At 49.1% G+C, this 17,236-nt stretch overlaps 9 protein-coding genes across 9 annotated transcripts; 7 read left to right on the top strand and 2 right to left on the bottom strand.

The window, feature by feature from the left end:
* The first annotated feature begins 287 nt into the window (after nucleotides 1-287).
* BO72DRAFT_439679 (homoserine kinase) lies at nucleotides 288-2,060 on the top strand. The gene is made up of 3 exons (XM_040943422.1): nucleotides 288-951; nucleotides 1,033-1,331; nucleotides 1,420-2,060. The coding sequence occupies exons 1-3, from the start codon at nucleotides 522-524 to the stop codon at nucleotides 1,759-1,761; spliced, it is 1,071 nt and encodes a 356-aa protein (XP_040796491.1). The 5' UTR covers nucleotides 288-521; the 3' UTR covers nucleotides 1,762-2,060.
* A 115-nt stretch (nucleotides 2,061-2,175) lies between these two features.
* BO72DRAFT_452663 (signal peptidase complex subunit 1) lies at nucleotides 2,176-3,006 on the top strand. The gene is made up of 3 exons (XM_040945777.1): nucleotides 2,176-2,336; nucleotides 2,404-2,463; nucleotides 2,538-3,006. Exons 1-3 carry the CDS (start codon nucleotides 2,289-2,291, stop codon nucleotides 2,742-2,744), a joined length of 315 nt encoding a protein of 104 aa, XP_040796490.1. The 5' UTR covers nucleotides 2,176-2,288; the 3' UTR covers nucleotides 2,745-3,006.
* BO72DRAFT_452662 (SCF ubiquitin ligase complex subunit HRT1) lies at nucleotides 2,667-3,910 on the bottom strand. The gene is made up of 5 exons (XM_040945776.1): nucleotides 3,729-3,910; nucleotides 3,404-3,683; nucleotides 3,263-3,341; nucleotides 3,131-3,201; nucleotides 2,667-3,068 (listed from the first exon to the last, which is right to left on the bottom strand). The coding sequence occupies exons 2-5, from the start codon at nucleotides 3,515-3,517 to the stop codon at nucleotides 2,970-2,972; spliced, it is 363 nt and encodes a 120-aa protein (XP_040796489.1). The 5' UTR covers nucleotides 3,518-3,683; nucleotides 3,729-3,910; the 3' UTR covers nucleotides 2,667-2,969.
* Nucleotides 3,911-4,063: 153 nt separating this feature from the next.
* Nucleotides 4,064-6,173, top strand: BO72DRAFT_274650 (proline-rich nuclear receptor coactivator motif-containing protein). The gene is made up of 2 exons (XM_040940233.1): nucleotides 4,064-4,131; nucleotides 4,210-6,173. The coding sequence occupies exon 2, from the start codon at nucleotides 4,468-4,470 to the stop codon at nucleotides 5,878-5,880; it is 1,413 nt and encodes a 470-aa protein (XP_040796488.1). The 5' UTR covers nucleotides 4,064-4,131; nucleotides 4,210-4,467; the 3' UTR covers nucleotides 5,881-6,173.
* A 2,696-nt stretch (nucleotides 6,174-8,869) lies between these two features.
* On the top strand, nucleotides 8,870-11,011 carry BO72DRAFT_274615 (SMI1/KNR4 family protein). The gene is made up of 2 exons (XM_040940232.1): nucleotides 8,870-9,289; nucleotides 9,385-11,011. The coding sequence occupies exons 1-2, from the start codon at nucleotides 9,279-9,281 to the stop codon at nucleotides 10,925-10,927; spliced, it is 1,554 nt and encodes a 517-aa protein (XP_040796487.1). The 5' UTR covers nucleotides 8,870-9,278; the 3' UTR covers nucleotides 10,928-11,011.
* BO72DRAFT_274610 (uncharacterized protein) lies at nucleotides 11,012-11,393 on the top strand. The gene has a single exon (XM_040940230.1). It carries the CDS (start codon nucleotides 11,096-11,098, stop codon nucleotides 11,300-11,302), a length of 207 nt encoding a protein of 68 aa, XP_040796486.1. The 5' UTR covers nucleotides 11,012-11,095; the 3' UTR covers nucleotides 11,303-11,393.
* Nucleotides 11,394-11,803: 410 nt separating this feature from the next.
* Nucleotides 11,804-12,754, bottom strand: BO72DRAFT_274612 (thioredoxin domain-containing protein). Its single transcript, XM_040940231.1, has one exon. It carries the CDS (start codon nucleotides 12,618-12,620, stop codon nucleotides 11,904-11,906), a length of 717 nt encoding a protein of 238 aa, XP_040796485.1. The 5' UTR covers nucleotides 12,621-12,754; the 3' UTR covers nucleotides 11,804-11,903.
* Nucleotides 12,755-13,096: 342 nt separating this feature from the next.
* gmtA (GDP-mannose transporter) lies at nucleotides 13,097-14,820 on the top strand. Its single transcript, XM_040940229.1, has 4 exons — nucleotides 13,097-13,545; nucleotides 13,639-13,726; nucleotides 13,793-14,164; nucleotides 14,227-14,820. Exons 1-4 carry the CDS (start codon nucleotides 13,303-13,305, stop codon nucleotides 14,667-14,669), a joined length of 1,146 nt encoding a protein of 381 aa, XP_040796484.1. The 5' UTR covers nucleotides 13,097-13,302; the 3' UTR covers nucleotides 14,670-14,820.
* An 838-nt stretch (nucleotides 14,821-15,658) lies between these two features.
* On the top strand, nucleotides 15,659-17,193 carry BO72DRAFT_389392 (25S rRNA (uracil2634-N3)-methyltransferase; the record flags this gene model as incomplete). The annotated part of the gene is made up of 2 exons (XM_040941766.1): nucleotides 15,659-15,845; nucleotides 16,211-17,193. The coding sequence occupies 2 exons, from the start codon at nucleotides 15,659-15,661 to the stop codon at nucleotides 17,191-17,193; spliced, it is 1,170 nt and encodes a 389-aa protein (XP_040796483.1).
* Nucleotides 17,194-17,236: the final 43 nt, after the last annotated feature.

The following is a 17,236-nucleotide window of genomic DNA, read 5'->3' as shown; positions in this document are numbered from 1 at the left end:
TCCCTCCAAAGATTTTATTACCGCTCATTGCTCCGTGAGGCAAAGAAATTAGGGGTTTCCCAGTCTGATCCCTCGTGGTCACAAGGATGGTTTTGGTCCGTTTGCTGGGGGTGAGAGACCCGGTTCATGTTACATGGTTGTTGAAGTAGCCAATACATTAAATAATTGTGGTCGTAAGAGAAAGAGTAAGGTAGTAGAGTAGTAGAGCATCAGAGCGTAGGCCGACTGACTCGATACTGTAGGTTGTAGGAATAGTCAATTCAACTCTGCATGGTTTAGCTTCTCTGGATCCGACCTCGGCCGATCATCGGTCCCCTTCCTTCCCAGAAGTTGAATTTTCGGCCGGGCGCGCCAAGACATGAAGAGTCACCGAGACGAGCAACTTGGAATCGAGTCAACTTCTATCAAAAGTACTTTGGATCCCATTATCATTCTTCCGGGCCATCCTTTCGACCTCTACCATTTTCTGAAGTTTGTTCTCTTGCTCAAGGCTTTTGGTCTTGCCTAACTTCTTGAACACAATGGCTTCTCCCACCTCGTTTTCGTTAAAGATTCCCTGCTCCTCCGCCAATATCGGACCTGGTTTTGATGTGATCGGCCTGGCATTGTCCCTTCATCTCGAACTTCAAGTCACCATCGATACCTCTAAGGGCTCTTCTCCACAACCACTCAATTGTGTGATCACTTACGAGGACCGGAGCAACAGCGTCGAGAAGATCGACCTGGATCCGGAAGTGAATCTGATCACCCGTGTAGCTCTATATGTACTTAGATGCCATGACCAGAGGGCATTCCCCGCTGAGACCCATGTGCACATTGTAAACCCAATTCCACTGGGCCGAGGTCTCGGTTCATCAGGCACTGCAGTCGTGGCCGGTGTAATGCTGGGAAATGAAGTAGGCCGCCTGGGCCTGAGCAAGGAGCGGATGCTAGATTATTGCTTAATGATAGGTGAGTTATCCCAGATGTGAGGTGCAGAGAGGTGGCCAGAACTCTACCGGGGCAGCGGGATTGTGCTGACTATGTCTACAGAGCGACACCCTGACAACGTTGCTGCCTCGCTCTTTGGAGGTTTCGTCGGAACCTACCTCAACGAACTCAAGCCTGAGGACGTAGCGCGCAAGGAAATACCTCTTAGTGAAGTCCTTCCCGCCCCCGCCGGTGGCCTTGATACCGGGAAGAGGCCCCCCGAGCCTCCTATTGGAATCGGCCACTATAGGAAGTTTCAGTGGGCCAAGGAAATCAAGGCTATCGCTATCATTCCCGACTTTGTGGTGCCAACCGCCAACGCAAGAAGCGTCTTGCCGACTTCCTACTCACGAGCGGATGTGGTAAGTTTTTCTGGGCCCTCATTTCGCACCTGGCGTACGGGGTTTATCAAAGAGATGTATCACGGCACTAATTGGCCACGTCAATCAGGTTTACAACCTCCAACGCACTGCTTTGCTCCCTGCCGCCCTGGGCAGTTCCCCCCCGGACCCGGATATGATCTATCTGGCTATGCAAGACAAGGTTCACCAGCCTTATCGCCAGACTCTTATTCCGGGTCTGACGGAGATTCTTCAGTCAATGAATCCACGTACCCAACCTGGTCTCTTGGGAATATGCCTTTCAGGCGCGGGTCCAACTATTTTGGCTCTAGCAACCGACAATTTCGAGGAGATCGCAGATCGTATCATTGCTCGCTTTGCTTCCAATAACATCACTTGTCAGTGGAAGCTGCTCGAGCCTGCCCAGGCCGGTGCCACTATCCAGTACTAAAGAACGTGCCAATATGCCACAATTGCATGCCGCTTTCCTCAATAATTCACATAGGCATACAGATCTGAAGCAAGGTTCTATGGTCTTATAGCGTGCCAATCTGCGAGTAAATAGATATCTACCGGGGCAAAGCATGCACACAAGAAATGGTTCCAGGGATCATAAAGTGGACTTGCTACTTAACGACCTGTATAATGGTTAAAAGCCCGTTATCTGAGGGGTCTCCAGAATCACTTGCACTATCCTCGGCTTAGGCCCTATAGAGTCGACTATGTAGCTATTCAACCAACAAACACCGGTGGTGTTGATTGTATTTTTGTTTGTTTAGCTGGTGAACAATAGAAGTCGCCGCACACGGTGGCTTATCTGTATCGGAGCCTCGATAAGCCAAGGCGGTGGAGATAATGCCACGACTTCAACTCCTGCTGCCGTCACTACATGGAAGGGGCTGTGTCTGACCACGAAGAGTCAAAGCCGACCGTGAGCGTTGATTATCCTTATTTAAGTGCACGCCCACAGACTTTGCCATGGACAATCTGCTAGCTCCTATCCAAGATGCTCTGGAAGGCCAAATAGTAAGTAGACTCCTGCTCGTTAGTCAAACATAACAGAGCATTAACCCAGTCCTTTCTACCTTGACAGGACTACCAAGGCCAGCACATGGCAGAACTTCTTTCTACGGTCCTTCTCATCATGTCAGGTGTGAGTACAAGCATGCTGGAATCACCAATGTCGCTGTGTCTGTCCCATGGGCCGCTTACGAGTATTCTTGAAAGGCTATTGCTTTCCTTGTGGGATACATTCAGCAAGACATTCATCTAACCCTCTGGGTTGGACTCGCGGGTACAGTAGCAACTGGCTTGATGGTGATCCCGCCTTGGCCTATGTACAACAAGAGGCCTGAAAAATGGCTGGCACCGACGTCGGCAGATATGGGAGTTGCAGGGGTCATGGTAGATGGTGTAAAGTTGCATGAGATTTAGCTGTGGACTTTACAATTTATTCTGAGCCTGATTCGATCACGGTTGTCCGCGTCCCTCACAAACAGCCTAGATCTGTATGAATAATTCGAAAGTCACTGCTCGGAATGCAAAAGAAACCGCTCAACGCCACCCAATCCCTCCCAGTCCGATCATACTCAGTTAGAGAATGTACGAGTGAAGCCATGGCCAGCCTGCTGTCTAGACCCAATCGCAGCAGACACGAGTCTACCGACCATACTTTTGAAACTCCCAGTCTCTGTTGTCTAAGGGACAGACTTGGCGAGTTTTCAGCCATCGTGAGATACAGTGAAAGTGGAAGGCGTGCTTGGCAGGAGTAATTCCGATCAGTGCTCTGTACACAAAAAACGGGGAGAGGATAAGCTCACATTACAGATGCCCCAGGCTACTGTACACTCTTCCGTCGTAGATGAACCTTGATTTGCCTGGCATTCGATGCCTGCAAATATAACACGTCAGACACGTCAGGCATCAGTTTTAAAGGAGAATGACAGCCGTACATAAATCCATGATATGGTTGCGGCAAATCGCACAGTTGTCGACAACAATGTCCCAAGCCCACAGAGCCACAGCGTTCCACTAGAGCGATACTTGTGTTATTTCCGATGTGCAGATAGGAGAACGGCTTCAAGTGGCTATACCTTCTTGACCTCGAACTTTTTCTTGCCATCACTGGAGGCATCTGTGACCTTGGACATCTCCTTCGCCTTAGAGGCGCCAGAAGTGGTCGCCTCTTTCATTTCCACGTCCGCCATTTTCACTTGTGTTGGGGTCGTTCCTTATATGTTCAGTGAGCGCGGGGTTGTAGGCGAAGGCCAGATGATGCCTTCTCTAGTTGCGGAGGCTCGGAAGAGGGGCGCGCAGCTTGGAGGATTACGTAGGTTTCGGTTGATAGAGCAGGCGGTACCTCGATTAGTTAGACTAGGTCCTGTCAGTTTAACTGATAACTTGTTGCGGTGTACGTACGGTACAGTGTAGGCAGGGCAATTAGCGCGAGACACCTTGATTACTAGGACGTACGCAAGTAAACACGCTTCTCACACTTCTGCGAGAACCGTCAAATCTTCTTATAGTTCGTCCAAGTTGTGGACTCGAAGGGAGAGAGGGAAGGTATCAACCGCACTGTAACTGACTGAAAACAACTGCTTGCTACCTGATCCTCGACCGACTTTACTGTACGCAGTGAGCCAAGGTGGGCGGCGGATGCTGAGTCATCACTGTTCACCCCCGCTCCTCCCACCCCCAGCCTTTCTTCTTCCCGCCCTTCCCATGGTCCAACAACCACTTCGAACCCAACCCAGCTTCAACGACTTCCTACAATGTTTCCCAGCCTGCTTTCTTTACTCTGTCTTTCATCGCTCGTGTAAATGTGAGCATGTCTAGGATCCCTGGCTTACTTCCTCTTTTACCATCCTCTTACTCATTCCACACTTGATCTTGTACACAGAAGCTTGCATATATTCCCCGTGCACAACCTCCGATCCAAGGCCAACTGGTTGGGCTACACCTCACCATCGCACTGCGCAATTGTCACTTCGTCGTCTCTTGAGATTGTAGTGTCGGGTTTTCCAGCACAGGCTGCTGGGCACACTGCGTAATACAGCGAATTTCTCGCCTAATTATTCTGACTTGGCTCTACTTGTTATCGCGCTTGTTTTCTCATATCCGCTTCCGAAGCTGTGTCTATCTTCGAAGGCCTTTCACAATGTCAACCCAATCACCTACTCCTCCAACGCCAAAGGGTCCTCGAAACAATCGTCGGAATTCGAAAAGAAATACCACCCCGCTGTCTCAGAAGGTCACCTTACTGGCAACCCCGCCCTCGTCGCCACCGCGGAATCAGAGTCCTGGCGGAACTGCCACGGACTCTTCTTTCAACTATAACCCTAGTGCGTCTAAAAAGAAGCCTGCGCGGACCAACAGAAAACCTCGCGATGCATCAAGGGCCTCTCCTGTTTCTAGCAACGAGCATCGGCATACCTCATCGCACTCACACAATCTTTCCACCCCACAAGCAAAGGACAGCTCGCATTATGCAGGTCCTACTTTTCATGCATCGCCAGCGCCGTCCGCTCTTCCAATACCAAGCTTTTTTTCCATGTCGTTGCCTGAGTCGGACATTTCTTCGGGACTAGAAGCCGACAACGACAATCTCGATACCAGTCCAGAATCAGAAAGTACGCCCTCCAAATCTAGAGTGCGTCCGGTCTATGAGGACGAAGGACGCAAACCCACACCACTCGATTTTCTCTTCAAAGCTGCAGTTGAAGCTCGAAATTCTCAGCAGCCGCATAGCCCGGAGTCGATCATGAGAATATCATCCCCACAAACCGATTCGAAAGCTCTTTGCAACCGCAGTACCATCGGCGCTGGCGCTAGCGATGGACTCTTCACGGCCGATGTGGATGGTCCCGAAAGCAGTCAATCGCTCATCGGGACCTCATTCGCTGCATCCTACAAGGATCGCATGAATGCTCTGCGGTCAGCCAGTTCACCCTCTCCGTCAACAGACCACCTGGACGAAAATGAACGACAGGTTAAGACAGAGGCTTTGAAGAGCCTGCTGCTCAACCCTCGCCCTCAGAGACCGTCCTCAGCCTCGGTTACGGCCCAGAAACAACATGGAAGCTTCAGTGGGCATTCCTCTGCCAACCATAGTGTGCCTCACTTTGCGACTCCCCTAAGAGCAACTTCTGGGCCACCTGCTTCTTACTCGCATTCTATGTCTACCGAGCACCAACAACCCGTTTCTGGCATCGGTTCGTATTCGCCAATACCATACACGCAACACCACGCTTTTCACCAAGCCCAGCCCCCATACTCGCCTCTTCGAAAGGAGGTTCTCTCGACGAAAGTTGGGAATAGACCGACTGTTCCTGGAGAAGCGCACTACCCTCCTCCACATACCTACGGGCAGCCAAGGTCTCCGCCTAAATACGTACAGTACCCAATGTACTATCCCCCACCTCAGCACTCTCCCGTGTCTCGTGCCATTTCGGCTAGTCCGGCTGCGCAATCTGTCGATACTAAGAAGATGGAGGATGATTTGCGACGTATATTGAAACTCGATGCGCCCTCCGGTGTTTCAGCTGGTGGCATTCAAAGCTCATTCGCCTGACTGCATCTACATGTCACAGAATGCTAGCCTTTACTCTTGTGCTGATATTTGTTCCCGATCAATTCTTATTTTGATGCTTCGGATCTTAAGTACCATCTGTTCAATGATTGATTTGAGCTCAACTCCAGCTTCTGAGCGCATCCAGGCCGATACTAATAGCCGTGTTCGCATCGTTGCATGTCTTTCATTCAGACTTGATTGATATGTCTTCAACCTTCCCGATTTTCTATCTGGCTCAGTAGCTATTCTTCCCTGCTTGTCTTGTTTCTCGTTCCTTAAGGGTTTTCGTTTTGGCTTTATCCCCACCAGTCCGCCCTCCCTTGTTGGTATTCACCGCAGCTCATGTTGGTAACTTTATGTTGTGGATGGCTGGGATTATGACTCTTGCTGGGATCAGTTATACCCCATTTGCATCAAACCTGAGTCTGGTTGCCTTTCGAGTATTTTTCTCTGGGTGTCGAACCGGCAAGGCTTGATGACCGCGTGGTATACTTCATTGTTGTTATTATAGTACTTCCACTGGGTCATGTTTCTTTTGCTCACATCTTGTCGTGGGGGCCATCTTTCAATTCATTTGTTGCCCTGATGGTCGCATTCTCTGGCCACCCTATATCATGTCGGGATTGTGTGGCACAATGCTTTCTGGCTAGATTACTCGTCATGAAGCTGAGGCAATCTTCATTAAGGGCAGTTTTGGAGCAGTTGTTGCTGGTACACACGACCCCGCATAACCTTCAGAATCTCTATCATTCCTATGCTTCTATATTTCTCGACACACACTAATCTGTATTTACGTTCATTACCGTCCATGCCTCCCGTTATCTGATGTGGCTCTCTCTGCACACGATCATGTGCCGGCTGTTTATCATGGGATTTTCAAACACTCTCCGTGTCGTGATACATGAGTGATGACGCATATAAGTGATGTTGCTATGGGTCATGGCTGAGGGGGGAGCCACCCCCCACCCCTTGCTGCTTGTTGCATAGGCATCAGGCGAGCTTACCAAGAAGACTCAGAACAGATGACAGTATTCATGGACACTGGCTGCTTAGCGAGGCAGATAACTCAGAAAGGAATTTGGAAGGAAACGTGGACATGTTATATTATATATATATATATATATATATACATATGATAAAATGTGAGTATGTATAAACTCTAACCCTGCCCGGCGGAGAATGTGAAAGGACAAGGTCAAGGAGTAGCGATAGACTAAAGATAGCTACCTAGTAGGTATTAGAGAGTCCGTACCTGCGTAATTACACCCAATGACCTCAAGGTTGTCCATCCACTGCATCTAATTAGTTAACCTGACTGGAGGAGAGTCCAGAACGCGGACAGAAGCCGCCACAACAACGAAGCCAAGCCTAACGGCGAAATGGTACGTACGGAGTAGTTCCCGACGACCCACTCGGCTTCTGCTCCACTTTGCACTGAAAAATTACACGGCCAGACACAAAAAGAGTTGATGAAGATGAAGATGGAGCATGTAGGTTACTTCTCTGTATCAGTACTATTTTGGGGAGGACATAAGAATGATAATAATGAGTCAACCGGGACTGTTTGTACTCATTTGTATAGGTGCTGTATCGTTTTATACCTTTATGGTATGTAGGGACCTGAGTTCGATTACCGCTTTAGAGGAAATTGATATTGACACCTGTTGTATTTCTAATGCAACCAGTGTTAGACCCTATGAAGTAAGCGGTAGAGCTTTCTCAGCTCCTTCTCCTTTATGTTAGTGTATATATAGAATCCATGATGTGGTTATTCTAAATGAGATTGATATGAATATAGACCCCTTAACCATAATAATGGAAATAGAAAAAGATTTCCTAGTCAATATAATCAGCCCTGAAGAATCCCAGTAGCTCCTAACATAGGAAACATTCTACCAAGAACATAGATATCTCTAATACCATTACCGGTTGTACGGGAAAGACTGCTGGTGTCAGTATCAATTATTTGCATTAAAGGGGTTTGATGATATAACTAAATACTAGGTACTTTATGTGCTGTGTACCAGGTATGAGCACTCCGTAAGTACCAGTTAGCTGTAAGTACCGTGTCTACATAGCAAGTTCCTCATATCCGGATTCAGCTATGATACTTGTACAAGAGCGCAGGAATGCAGTGGCGCTCTTTAGAACCCGAGCTTCCCTTGCGCAGAACGTGCATTCAGGAGAATTTCTAGGCAGTTTGACGGAGAAGAAAGAGAGAGAGCTATAGCAGGTATACTGTACTGTACTGTATAGTACAATAGGATAGCCCCCCAATTTCAGATAGTAAAGGCAGGAAATCCGGCCAGCGAACTTCAGCAGTCTCCCCTTCCTTCCCTGGTTCCAGATGCCGCCGCAATTCCAGGGGCAATCTCTGCTCACTACTCCGTACAGAGTGATCATCTTAGATACATATTAAGTAAGTCAGCAGTTGACTACCTGTACTGCAGTAAGCACACAGACTATCTCACAATAATCCCTGGTGAACAGGATGAATAAAATGGGTACTAATGATCAAAGTCATCACTAAGTTACGGAATACAGCAGTTATATATAAATCAGATCTCAGACGATACTAAATAAATACTCTGTATTCAGAGCTAATCGATTATCTTAGTTGCTATTAACTTCCCTCTTCTTGCCTCCTTCCCTCCCTCTTTCTTCATCCATCCCCAGTTTACTCTGTACTTATCCATGGATTCAGTTGCTTCTTTCCAATACTGATATTAAGCATTGCTCACTGGAATAGGCTCTTGAATCGATTTTTATTCTTATTTTGATTGGGTTGGTTCTCCTCTCAATTCTCCGATCTCCTAATCCTTACTGGTCAGGTCTATTTTTCATGATTGATTTGTTCTTTTGAGATATTCTCTTCTTTTCTTCTGCAATTCTACTTGTACACTCTGACTACTCTCCCTCCCTCTCTCCGCCCCTCTTCCCCCTTCCTTGCCGCCTTCCCCTCCCACTCCGTCCACTTCTCTTCTCTTTCTTCCCTCCCTCCCTCCGTCTCCTCATCTTAATTATTCACACACTCACACTCATATTCACACTCACACTCACACTCACACTCACATTTCCTCTTCCTCTTTCCCACCCTCCCCCTTCCACATCCCTTTTCGTCCCCTGCCCCCGGCCCGAAAAGAGCTTCCCATTACAACACGCGATTTTCTCTCATCCGTCAATCACTCTATTTCGTCACTCACCTCCACAATTTGAACATATCTTGCAACTTAAGTCCTTGAACAACACGACAGACTTCGGTTTCCTGCATCAACCTCAGACACAGAGCCAATGGTCACCTTCCGCTGTTCCTGATCTAGGCAACGAAGAAACATCCGTTCGGACACGCAACTCGGCTTCTTGTTACATCTTCCTCCCTTCCCCACCCGCCTCTCACAATGGCGAATGCGTAAGTGCTTTATATTCTTTGTGGTTGACAGAAACACACGAAACCATATCTCTTATCGACTTTACTGCTGTCAGACCATCTAACCGCTTAGATAGCATCGGTTCAGCATGGCGTTCCTTTTGGCATACCATGACTTCCTATGATCGCCATGCATCCCACGACTCACCTTATCGATCAGGCAAACATGTACCTCTCAGTCAAAGCCGACACGAGCCACTCACGTCTATTGCGACAAGTGCTATCGAATCGCGCCCAGATTTAACTGCCCCTTACGATGACGACCAGCAGAAAGGCTCGAATGGCTGGTCTGGATCTCCTACGGGTACGGGGTCCCCGAATCGCCCTTATTCGCCTGGTATGCGTTCATTGTCATCACAAAAGCGGCAGTCAACCGACCCCGGTGTGGAAGGAGTTCCTGAGATCCAGATGCAAAGCTTTCACGACGGCGCCCCGCCTCCACCCCCGGTTGGTCACTCGTGGAGAAAAATTGACAGATGGCTGGAACACAATTACGAGGAGCTTTTCGATAACTTGTGTGAGGGCTGTACACAGAATGATATCAACGAATTGGAGCACGAACTAGATTGTAGCTTGCCACTAGAGGTTCGGGAGTCGTTGATGATGCACGATGGGCAGGAGCGCCCGGGTTTGCCTACTGGCATCATCTTCGGATGTATGCTCCTTGACTGTGAGGAAATCGTCCAGGAATGGAAGAACTGGAGGACAGTCAATGAAGAATTCTTGAGCAGCTCGATGATGAACTCGGTCCCGAAAGCAGTCGTCAGCTCGTCTTCGGCCGTTCCGCCCACGCAAGCGTCAAATCCCATGTGGAGACAGGATCTTCTCGAGCGTCAGGACTCGCAGCCCCCGAATGCCGTTCAAAAGGCGTATGCTCATCCTGCGTGGATTCCTCTGGCTCGCGACTGGGGCGGCAATCACATTGCGATTGATCTGGCCCCCGGGCCTGCTGGGAAGTGGGGGCAGGTCATCCTATTTGGCCGTGACTATGATTGCAAATATGTGGTCGCTCGGTCTTGGGCCGCATTTCTGGCCATGTTTGCCGATGATATTTGCGGCGGCAAGGTTCACGTGGACGAAGAAACCAATGAGCTCAAGCTTCTCGAATTCAAGGCGCAGAATGTCGAACCCCCTTATCTCGAGATTTTACGCTGGAGAACTGATCAAAAGTATGGTCGAAAACCACCTCGCCGCAAGACTCCCAGCGGCTTGGGACTGACTACAGGAGGCAAATCTGGCCAAGCATCCCCCTATGGCAGCCCCACCCCGAGTGAAGAACGAGGCAGGTCGCCGCATCGCTTCTCAAATCGTGGTTCTACTCAAAGCCCAAAGACTCAGTTTGGCATTTCAAGTCCCCTGGCTCGCGTCACGGAAGAGGCCACAAGTCCTGTTCACACCACAGCGGATGCTAGTAACTCAGAACTTGCATTCAAAGATGAACAGACCGAGGATTTGATGGAGATCGCTACGCCCCAGATATCTGGGAAAGAGAATGACGAAGCACTGGGAGCCGAGCCTGAGCATGGACTTTCAGAAACAGACAAGGGACTGTCAGACCAACCTCCCGCTGCCGGGTTGAACCCTGAGGTCTTAGGCGAGATGAAAAATGTAACTATCTAGACATCGTTTTTGCAGCGCTGTTTTGTTCTTTGTATTTCTGCCAATCCGTTTCCCTTATCATGCCTTCGCTCTGACTATGAGCATTTTATACTCTCGCAGTATTAATGAAGGTTGATCTTTTGTTCGATTGTCGAGCATGCCATTTTCTCCTCGGCCCATTGGCCAGCGATGGGGATATTAATTTATTATCTGAGTCCATTGTATAAACTTCTCACTTTGTCCTTCATGGCCCCAATGGCTTTGGCTTTTGTTTCTTATTCTACCTCATTTGCTGTCCCAGCATTTTCTGTTGATCGTCATTGCTTAGGCAGTTGTCTGTGGATCCTTTCGTCGCCTTTCTTCTCTGTCTTATGCCTTTACGATGTTTGTATGTAATCTTACTTGACAATGATGCGGTATCCGACCACTTCCGGCGAGTCACATCCAGTCATTCTTCTATTTCAATCGCTCGGTTCCTGGCCATGAACACTCAAGGAAGTGTTCAATGGTAAATCTGCCAAGAGTCGGATCGCCTGCAGGGACCATCCGTCCCATCGTGATGAAAATGCGCAACATGACTAAGGCAGGTGGCTAAAATCTTTGTTTTTTCCCGACACGAACTTTGCATCGATCACACGTGGCTCGTTTGGCTCAATGTTTCGAGCCATCGGGTGAAAGCACTTTTGCTTGTAGCGGCGACAACCATAGATGAGCTTGGCCATCATTTGATTGATAACGCGAAAATAAAAGGTCCTATAGCTTAGTGCGTGACGCAGAAACTTGCAAATAAAGCGCATCTGTTCACCAAATGCTCACAGACCAACGCATGGTGACTGAGAGTTGAACAAGATGAACCCTTTCCGACCCCAGAAAGCATAATGATGGAAGCAATAGGCCCTTGCATAGTTGACGGATTTGAGTATCCCGAACCATGAACTGTGGTGCTGGGATGCCCGTGTGATTACGCCCAGGCCCTATTTTGGAGGCGAATTCAATGCTAGTCCCAATCATCATCCTCACCATCCTCGCCGCCAGCAAGGCGGCGTTGATATACGTTACCGCTCCGGATGGCCCGTTGCCTTCCATACCCTCGCCCATTGTTGTCGTTGTCGCTGTCTTCCTCAGACTGGTCTGAGGTGTCACCCGTGGCCTTGATTTTCTCTTGGGTGAGAATTCCTTTCCAAAGAAGCCGTTTCTCTAGCGTTGCCGTGCTGAACCCGTCTGTCCCATCGCGCCCACCTGATCCAAGGCCCTCAAATCCCACCACACGTTCGACCGCTACCCCATCTTTGAAACCTATGACACAGGGAAGGACACGAATCTTGAGCTTTTCTACAACAAACGGGGTGTCCTGCACGTCAACCCGCGCAAAGCGTACTTCGTGGTGCTGAGAAGCCAGCGCCCGGATGTGCTCGTCCATGGTGCTGCAACGCGCGAAATCTGGGTGTGCGAAGTGAATGACACATCGGTGGGTTTGTGTTGTGAAATCCAGAAGTAATTGGTCGGTTCTTAGAATGGGATAGAGGCTATCCTCAACGACTGTTCCAATAGGAGCTGCGGTGCTGCGGGCCGCGTCGTTCTGGGCTGCAGTAAACTCAGCATTGAGCTGTTCGATTCGATGCGCGCGGTACGATGAATCGTCTTCGTTCTCCAAAGCTTCAAGAAGGGCATCGTCGTCGGATTCATCCCGGTCTCTGGTAAGATGATGGGCCATGGAGATGAGCGTTTTGGCGAATGTTGACGAATCTGCGTATGTAATTGGTATCCTTGCTGGGAATAACAAAAGGACAAGGCGAGAGATACTGGAGGTGTTCAGCGGAGAGAGGAAGCGAATTGCAGGGAGGAAGATTGTCTGTGTTTGCCCGTGTATTGTCCGTTGTGGGGGACTGTATTTGTATTCGGAGTATTACCGTAATTGTATGTTATATGTACATAAGCTGGTAAATTATTATTACTTTTCAGTACCAATTGAGATTGCCGCATCCGGAACCAGAGATCGGCCTCTGCCACCTGCACTGCAGCCAGCCAAGAGTTCTGCTGAACAACACTTCCCGACTCTTCCTCACTCCTTCACCCTGCAGCCTTTATCAAATTCCTCCCATCTTCTCACCATTACCACTCTTATTCCCCCCCCCCACCCCCCCAAAACCTCTTCCTATTCTCTTTCTCTTATCATTACTTTTGCGCCTTCTCTTGCTCCTCCGTTCAGAGCCATTACCCTGAGGGACTTGTCTATATCTTTGATTTTAAGGTTGTTATAAGGACTTTTTGTTCCTTGAAACAACTCCTATTGACACCTTGTCGCTCACTCCGCCAACTGCGACTATCTGAATCCCATTTGAACATCCTCTCTCCAATTGTGCTCTCGCCAATCCCCTCCGTCTCAAGTCAACAAAATGGCCGACGGAAAGAGGACAGATGACTATACGATTGAGATGGACAAACTGGATCAAGGCAACAAGGGTTTCGAGGCGCCGCCGCCGCCTCAGCCAAGGAGCGCCCCATCCAACTCTTTGCAAAATAATCCAGTCCTGCCAGTATTAGCTTACTGCGGATCGTCCATCCTGATGACAGTGATGAATAAATATGTCCTCTCCGGCACGGACTTCAATCTCAATTTCTTCCTCCTCTGTATCCAGGTACGTCGATGCAGCATTGAGCACCAGAAACTCAAATTTGCGCGAAGCGCGTGTACGAAGATGCTGACCGCAGTTGTCTTTATCTGTCCCCAGTCCGTCGTTTGCATCGTCGCAATTCAGACGTGCAAAGCCTGCGGCATAATCACTTACCGTGATTTTAGCGCGGATGAGGCCAGGAAGTGTATGCAGTTCCAAAGGCAGCCCTACCCGTTGAAGCAGATGCTGACTGAATCTCGATCATACTTAGGGTTCCCAATTACCCTGTTGTTGATCGGCATGATCTACACGGGCTCGAAGGCGCTCCAGTTTCTTTCAATTCCAGTATACACCATTTTCAAAAATTTGACCATCATCCTTATCGCCTATGGTGAAGTTCTGTGGTTCGGTGGCTCTGTCACCGGGCTCACGCTGTTCTCCTTCGGCCTGATGGTTTTGAGCTCACTCATTGCTGCGTGGGCAGACATCAAACATGCTGTCGAAAGCAGCTCCGACGCGACCACTACGGTTTCGACATTGAATGCCGGCTACATCTGGATGTTGATCAACTGCCTCTGCACTTCTTCCTACGTATTGGGCATGCGAAAACGGATCAAGCTCACAAATTTCAAAGACTTTGATAGTCAGTCGTTTCCCCTCCGATCATGATCTCGCATCCGCCCTGTTTCTGACGTACCTTTCTAGCCATGTTCTATAACAACCTTCTCTCCATTCCTGTGTTGATCGTACTTTCCGGCTTGCTAGAGGATTGGTCATCTATGAACGTCAACCGCAATTTCCCCCCTGTCGACCGTAACAGTATTATCTTCGCTATGATTCTCTCGGGCTTGTCTACGGTCTTCATTTCATACACATCTGCATGGTGCGTTCGTGTGACTTCTTCCACGACGTACTCCATGGTTGGCGCTCTCAACAAGCTGCCCATTGCGGTTTCTGGATTGATCTTCTTCGATGCACCAGTCACGTTTCCCAGTGTTTCAGCTATTGTCGTGGGCTTCGTCAGTGGTATTGTCTATGCCATTGCCAAAATCAAGCAGAACGCCAAGCCCAAAACGGGCGTTTTACCCACCGCTAATCCTCCCGTGAGCGCCAGCAGTCAGAGCATGAGAGATTCGTTGCGGTCTTAAATAGAGTTACGCTTGTTAGCACAAACGTTCTGGCTCTAGGATAGAGTTGCCAAGCTGACCACCGGGACCGGTGCTCTGTTTGTGTAATACTTCCACAGTGCAGCATGTACAAATCATTAGACTGAGTGAAACAAGGAAATCATGCTAATTCAGTGGGTGCAAGAGGCCCTCAAGGCTCATTGTTGCGTTTTAACATCTTCAGAGCCCCTTTTCGTCTTGACTCAGTCACTTCAACTTCATTTCTATGCTGCATAATATTCTTCGACTTTTAGTCGGCATCCCCAGCATTTACATTTTCACCTTCAGGGTGCGCAGGGGATGCGACAACATTTTCTTGACCAGTGTGTTGTATCTCCGTTTCTCTCGGAATTTCCTCCTCCATCCGCATGGGGCATGGCTAAAGGCGTGTCTTTTCCTTTGACACGGGTTGATTTCACGAAGTCCACCATGGGAAGCGAAGGCAGCATGGGGTGGGGGTGAATGAACCAATGAGTCTTAGTGTCTTGAGTCTGTATATATGAAAGTCCTATATCACATTTTAATAAAGTCATAGATCTGGTAAATAGTATAGTTGTCGGAAGAGTTGATGTCGCATGCTAAATGTTCTACCTTGGATAATAGGGGACTTTTTATGTTTCTCACCTGGTATAGAAATGCATGTTTGAGGGGGGGGGAAGATCACAGTCAAACTTACACGGCGGTGGCTATACCATAAATACAGGCAATAAAATACCTAACCTCCTGATAGTCAACCACATCCCGACTTGACCAAGAGCGGCGAATCAATTCATCAATTGCCCTACTTTACATTCTGTGGCTACTTAGCTCTGTCTTTCTCTGTGTCTCCTTCGCTTTTCTTTCGTTTTCTCTTTTTTTCTCTGTTCTATTGGTTTGGATAATCAATGGGCAAAGCCAAGAAGGGCCGCCTCCAGAAAGGCTCCGGTGTTGCCGCGGGGGCAGCAGCCCATCAGCCCAAAAAGCACCGGAAAATGCACACATTTTCTCGACTGTCCACGACGACAACGACTCCTCCTCCTCTTGGCCCCCCCGCAATTAAGCATGATGGCAAGGATTCAAAGACTATAACAGGAGCGATCACCTCGCAACAGCCAAAACAGCATCGGCGACCCATCGTGCCCTTTGGGAAGAAAGATCGCATCTTGTTGGTCGGGGAAGGTGAGTTCGTTGTTTGCAGCTAGTTCATCTCGCATTGCTCTTGCACCATATCCTTCCTTCCTTGACCATTCTTAAGGCTGCCTGCTTGCAATCATGCCAGTGTCTCCAAGGCTTAAACAGCTGGCGTTGCAGGAATGCATCTTTTTTTTGCTAGGCCGCAACGTCTTGATGACCTGGCACGAAGGAGGGTTGAGGCGGGTAGTGTGATTTGACACGCCCGAGAATACTTTCGCGCTACTTTGTCCTTGAAACATGCTTGCTATCATGGACTGTATGGTTCCAGGTTATAAGCGGCAGAGGTTCCCCATTGTTCGCCATGGCATCACCTGATCTACTTCCAGGAAATATTAATCAAAATTCTCTAGGCGACTTTTCCTTTGCCCGCTCCCTGATCCGCCAGTATCGCTGCAAGGCTGTCCTGGCTACTTGTTATGACTCCAAGGAGACTCTTCAGCGCAAATACCCCCAGGTGGATCTCAATATCCACGACATTCTCACAACATTCAGCAGCCCAGCTAGCTTGAGTGAAGACAAGAACCCTTCGCTTGGTCCAAAACGTCAGCTTCCCAAGGTCCTGTTCTCCGTCGATGCTCGGAAACTGGGTCTCCCTGCGGGTGGCGGCAAGGACGTTCGCAACGGCTGGTCTCGGCGAGAGCGTCGGCGTCCGGCATGGCAACAAGCGAGAAATGTAGCTCTCGCTTCCGCCCCGGATGGTGGGCAATGGGATATCATCTCCTTCAATTTTCCCCACGTCGGCGGTCTCTCCACCGATGTCAATCGACAGGTTCGTGCCAACCAAGAACTCTTGGTAGCTTTCTTCAAGGCCTGCATCCCATTGCTATCGCCCAGTACAGGGCTGGTGGATGACGATGAAAGTTATGAGTGGGAGGACTATGAAGGTTCAGATTCGGAGACCAGCCAGAATGATGACGACGATGTCGCCGAAATTAATAAGCCATTACGTTCAATAACGGCCGCCGGCCAGGCTGAAGACCAGCATACGTCTGGTCCGGGTCGAATTCTAGTGACCATATTCGAGGGGGAACCCTATACCTTGTGGAACATCAAGGATCTTGCGCGGCATGCTGGCCTGCGAGTGGTCACGAGCTTCAAGTTCCCGTGGGCTTGCTATCAAGGCTATTCGCATGCACGGACACTGGGCGAGATCGAGGGGAAACGTGGAGGCAGAGGCGGATGGCGAGGTGAGGATAGGGATGCAAGAACATATGTATTCGAGCTTAGGAGAGATGACCAACCAGTGCCTGGGAAGAATGCACTATCGACCAAAGCTAATCATGGCGCGAGGAAAAAACGAACGAGAGAAGCTTTCGATAGTGACAGTGATTAAGAACACGACCAAATCCCATAACTAAACCTAGATATGTATACGA

Source organism: Aspergillus fijiensis (assembly GCF_003184825.1).
Source record: "Aspergillus fijiensis CBS 313.89 unplaced genomic scaffold BO72scaffold_75, whole genome shotgun sequence".
Lineage (NCBI taxonomy): Eukaryota > Fungi > Ascomycota > Eurotiomycetes > Eurotiales > Aspergillaceae > Aspergillus > Aspergillus fijiensis.
Note: the sequence above shows the minus strand (reverse complement) of the source record. Positions and strands in the feature narration are given on the sequence as shown.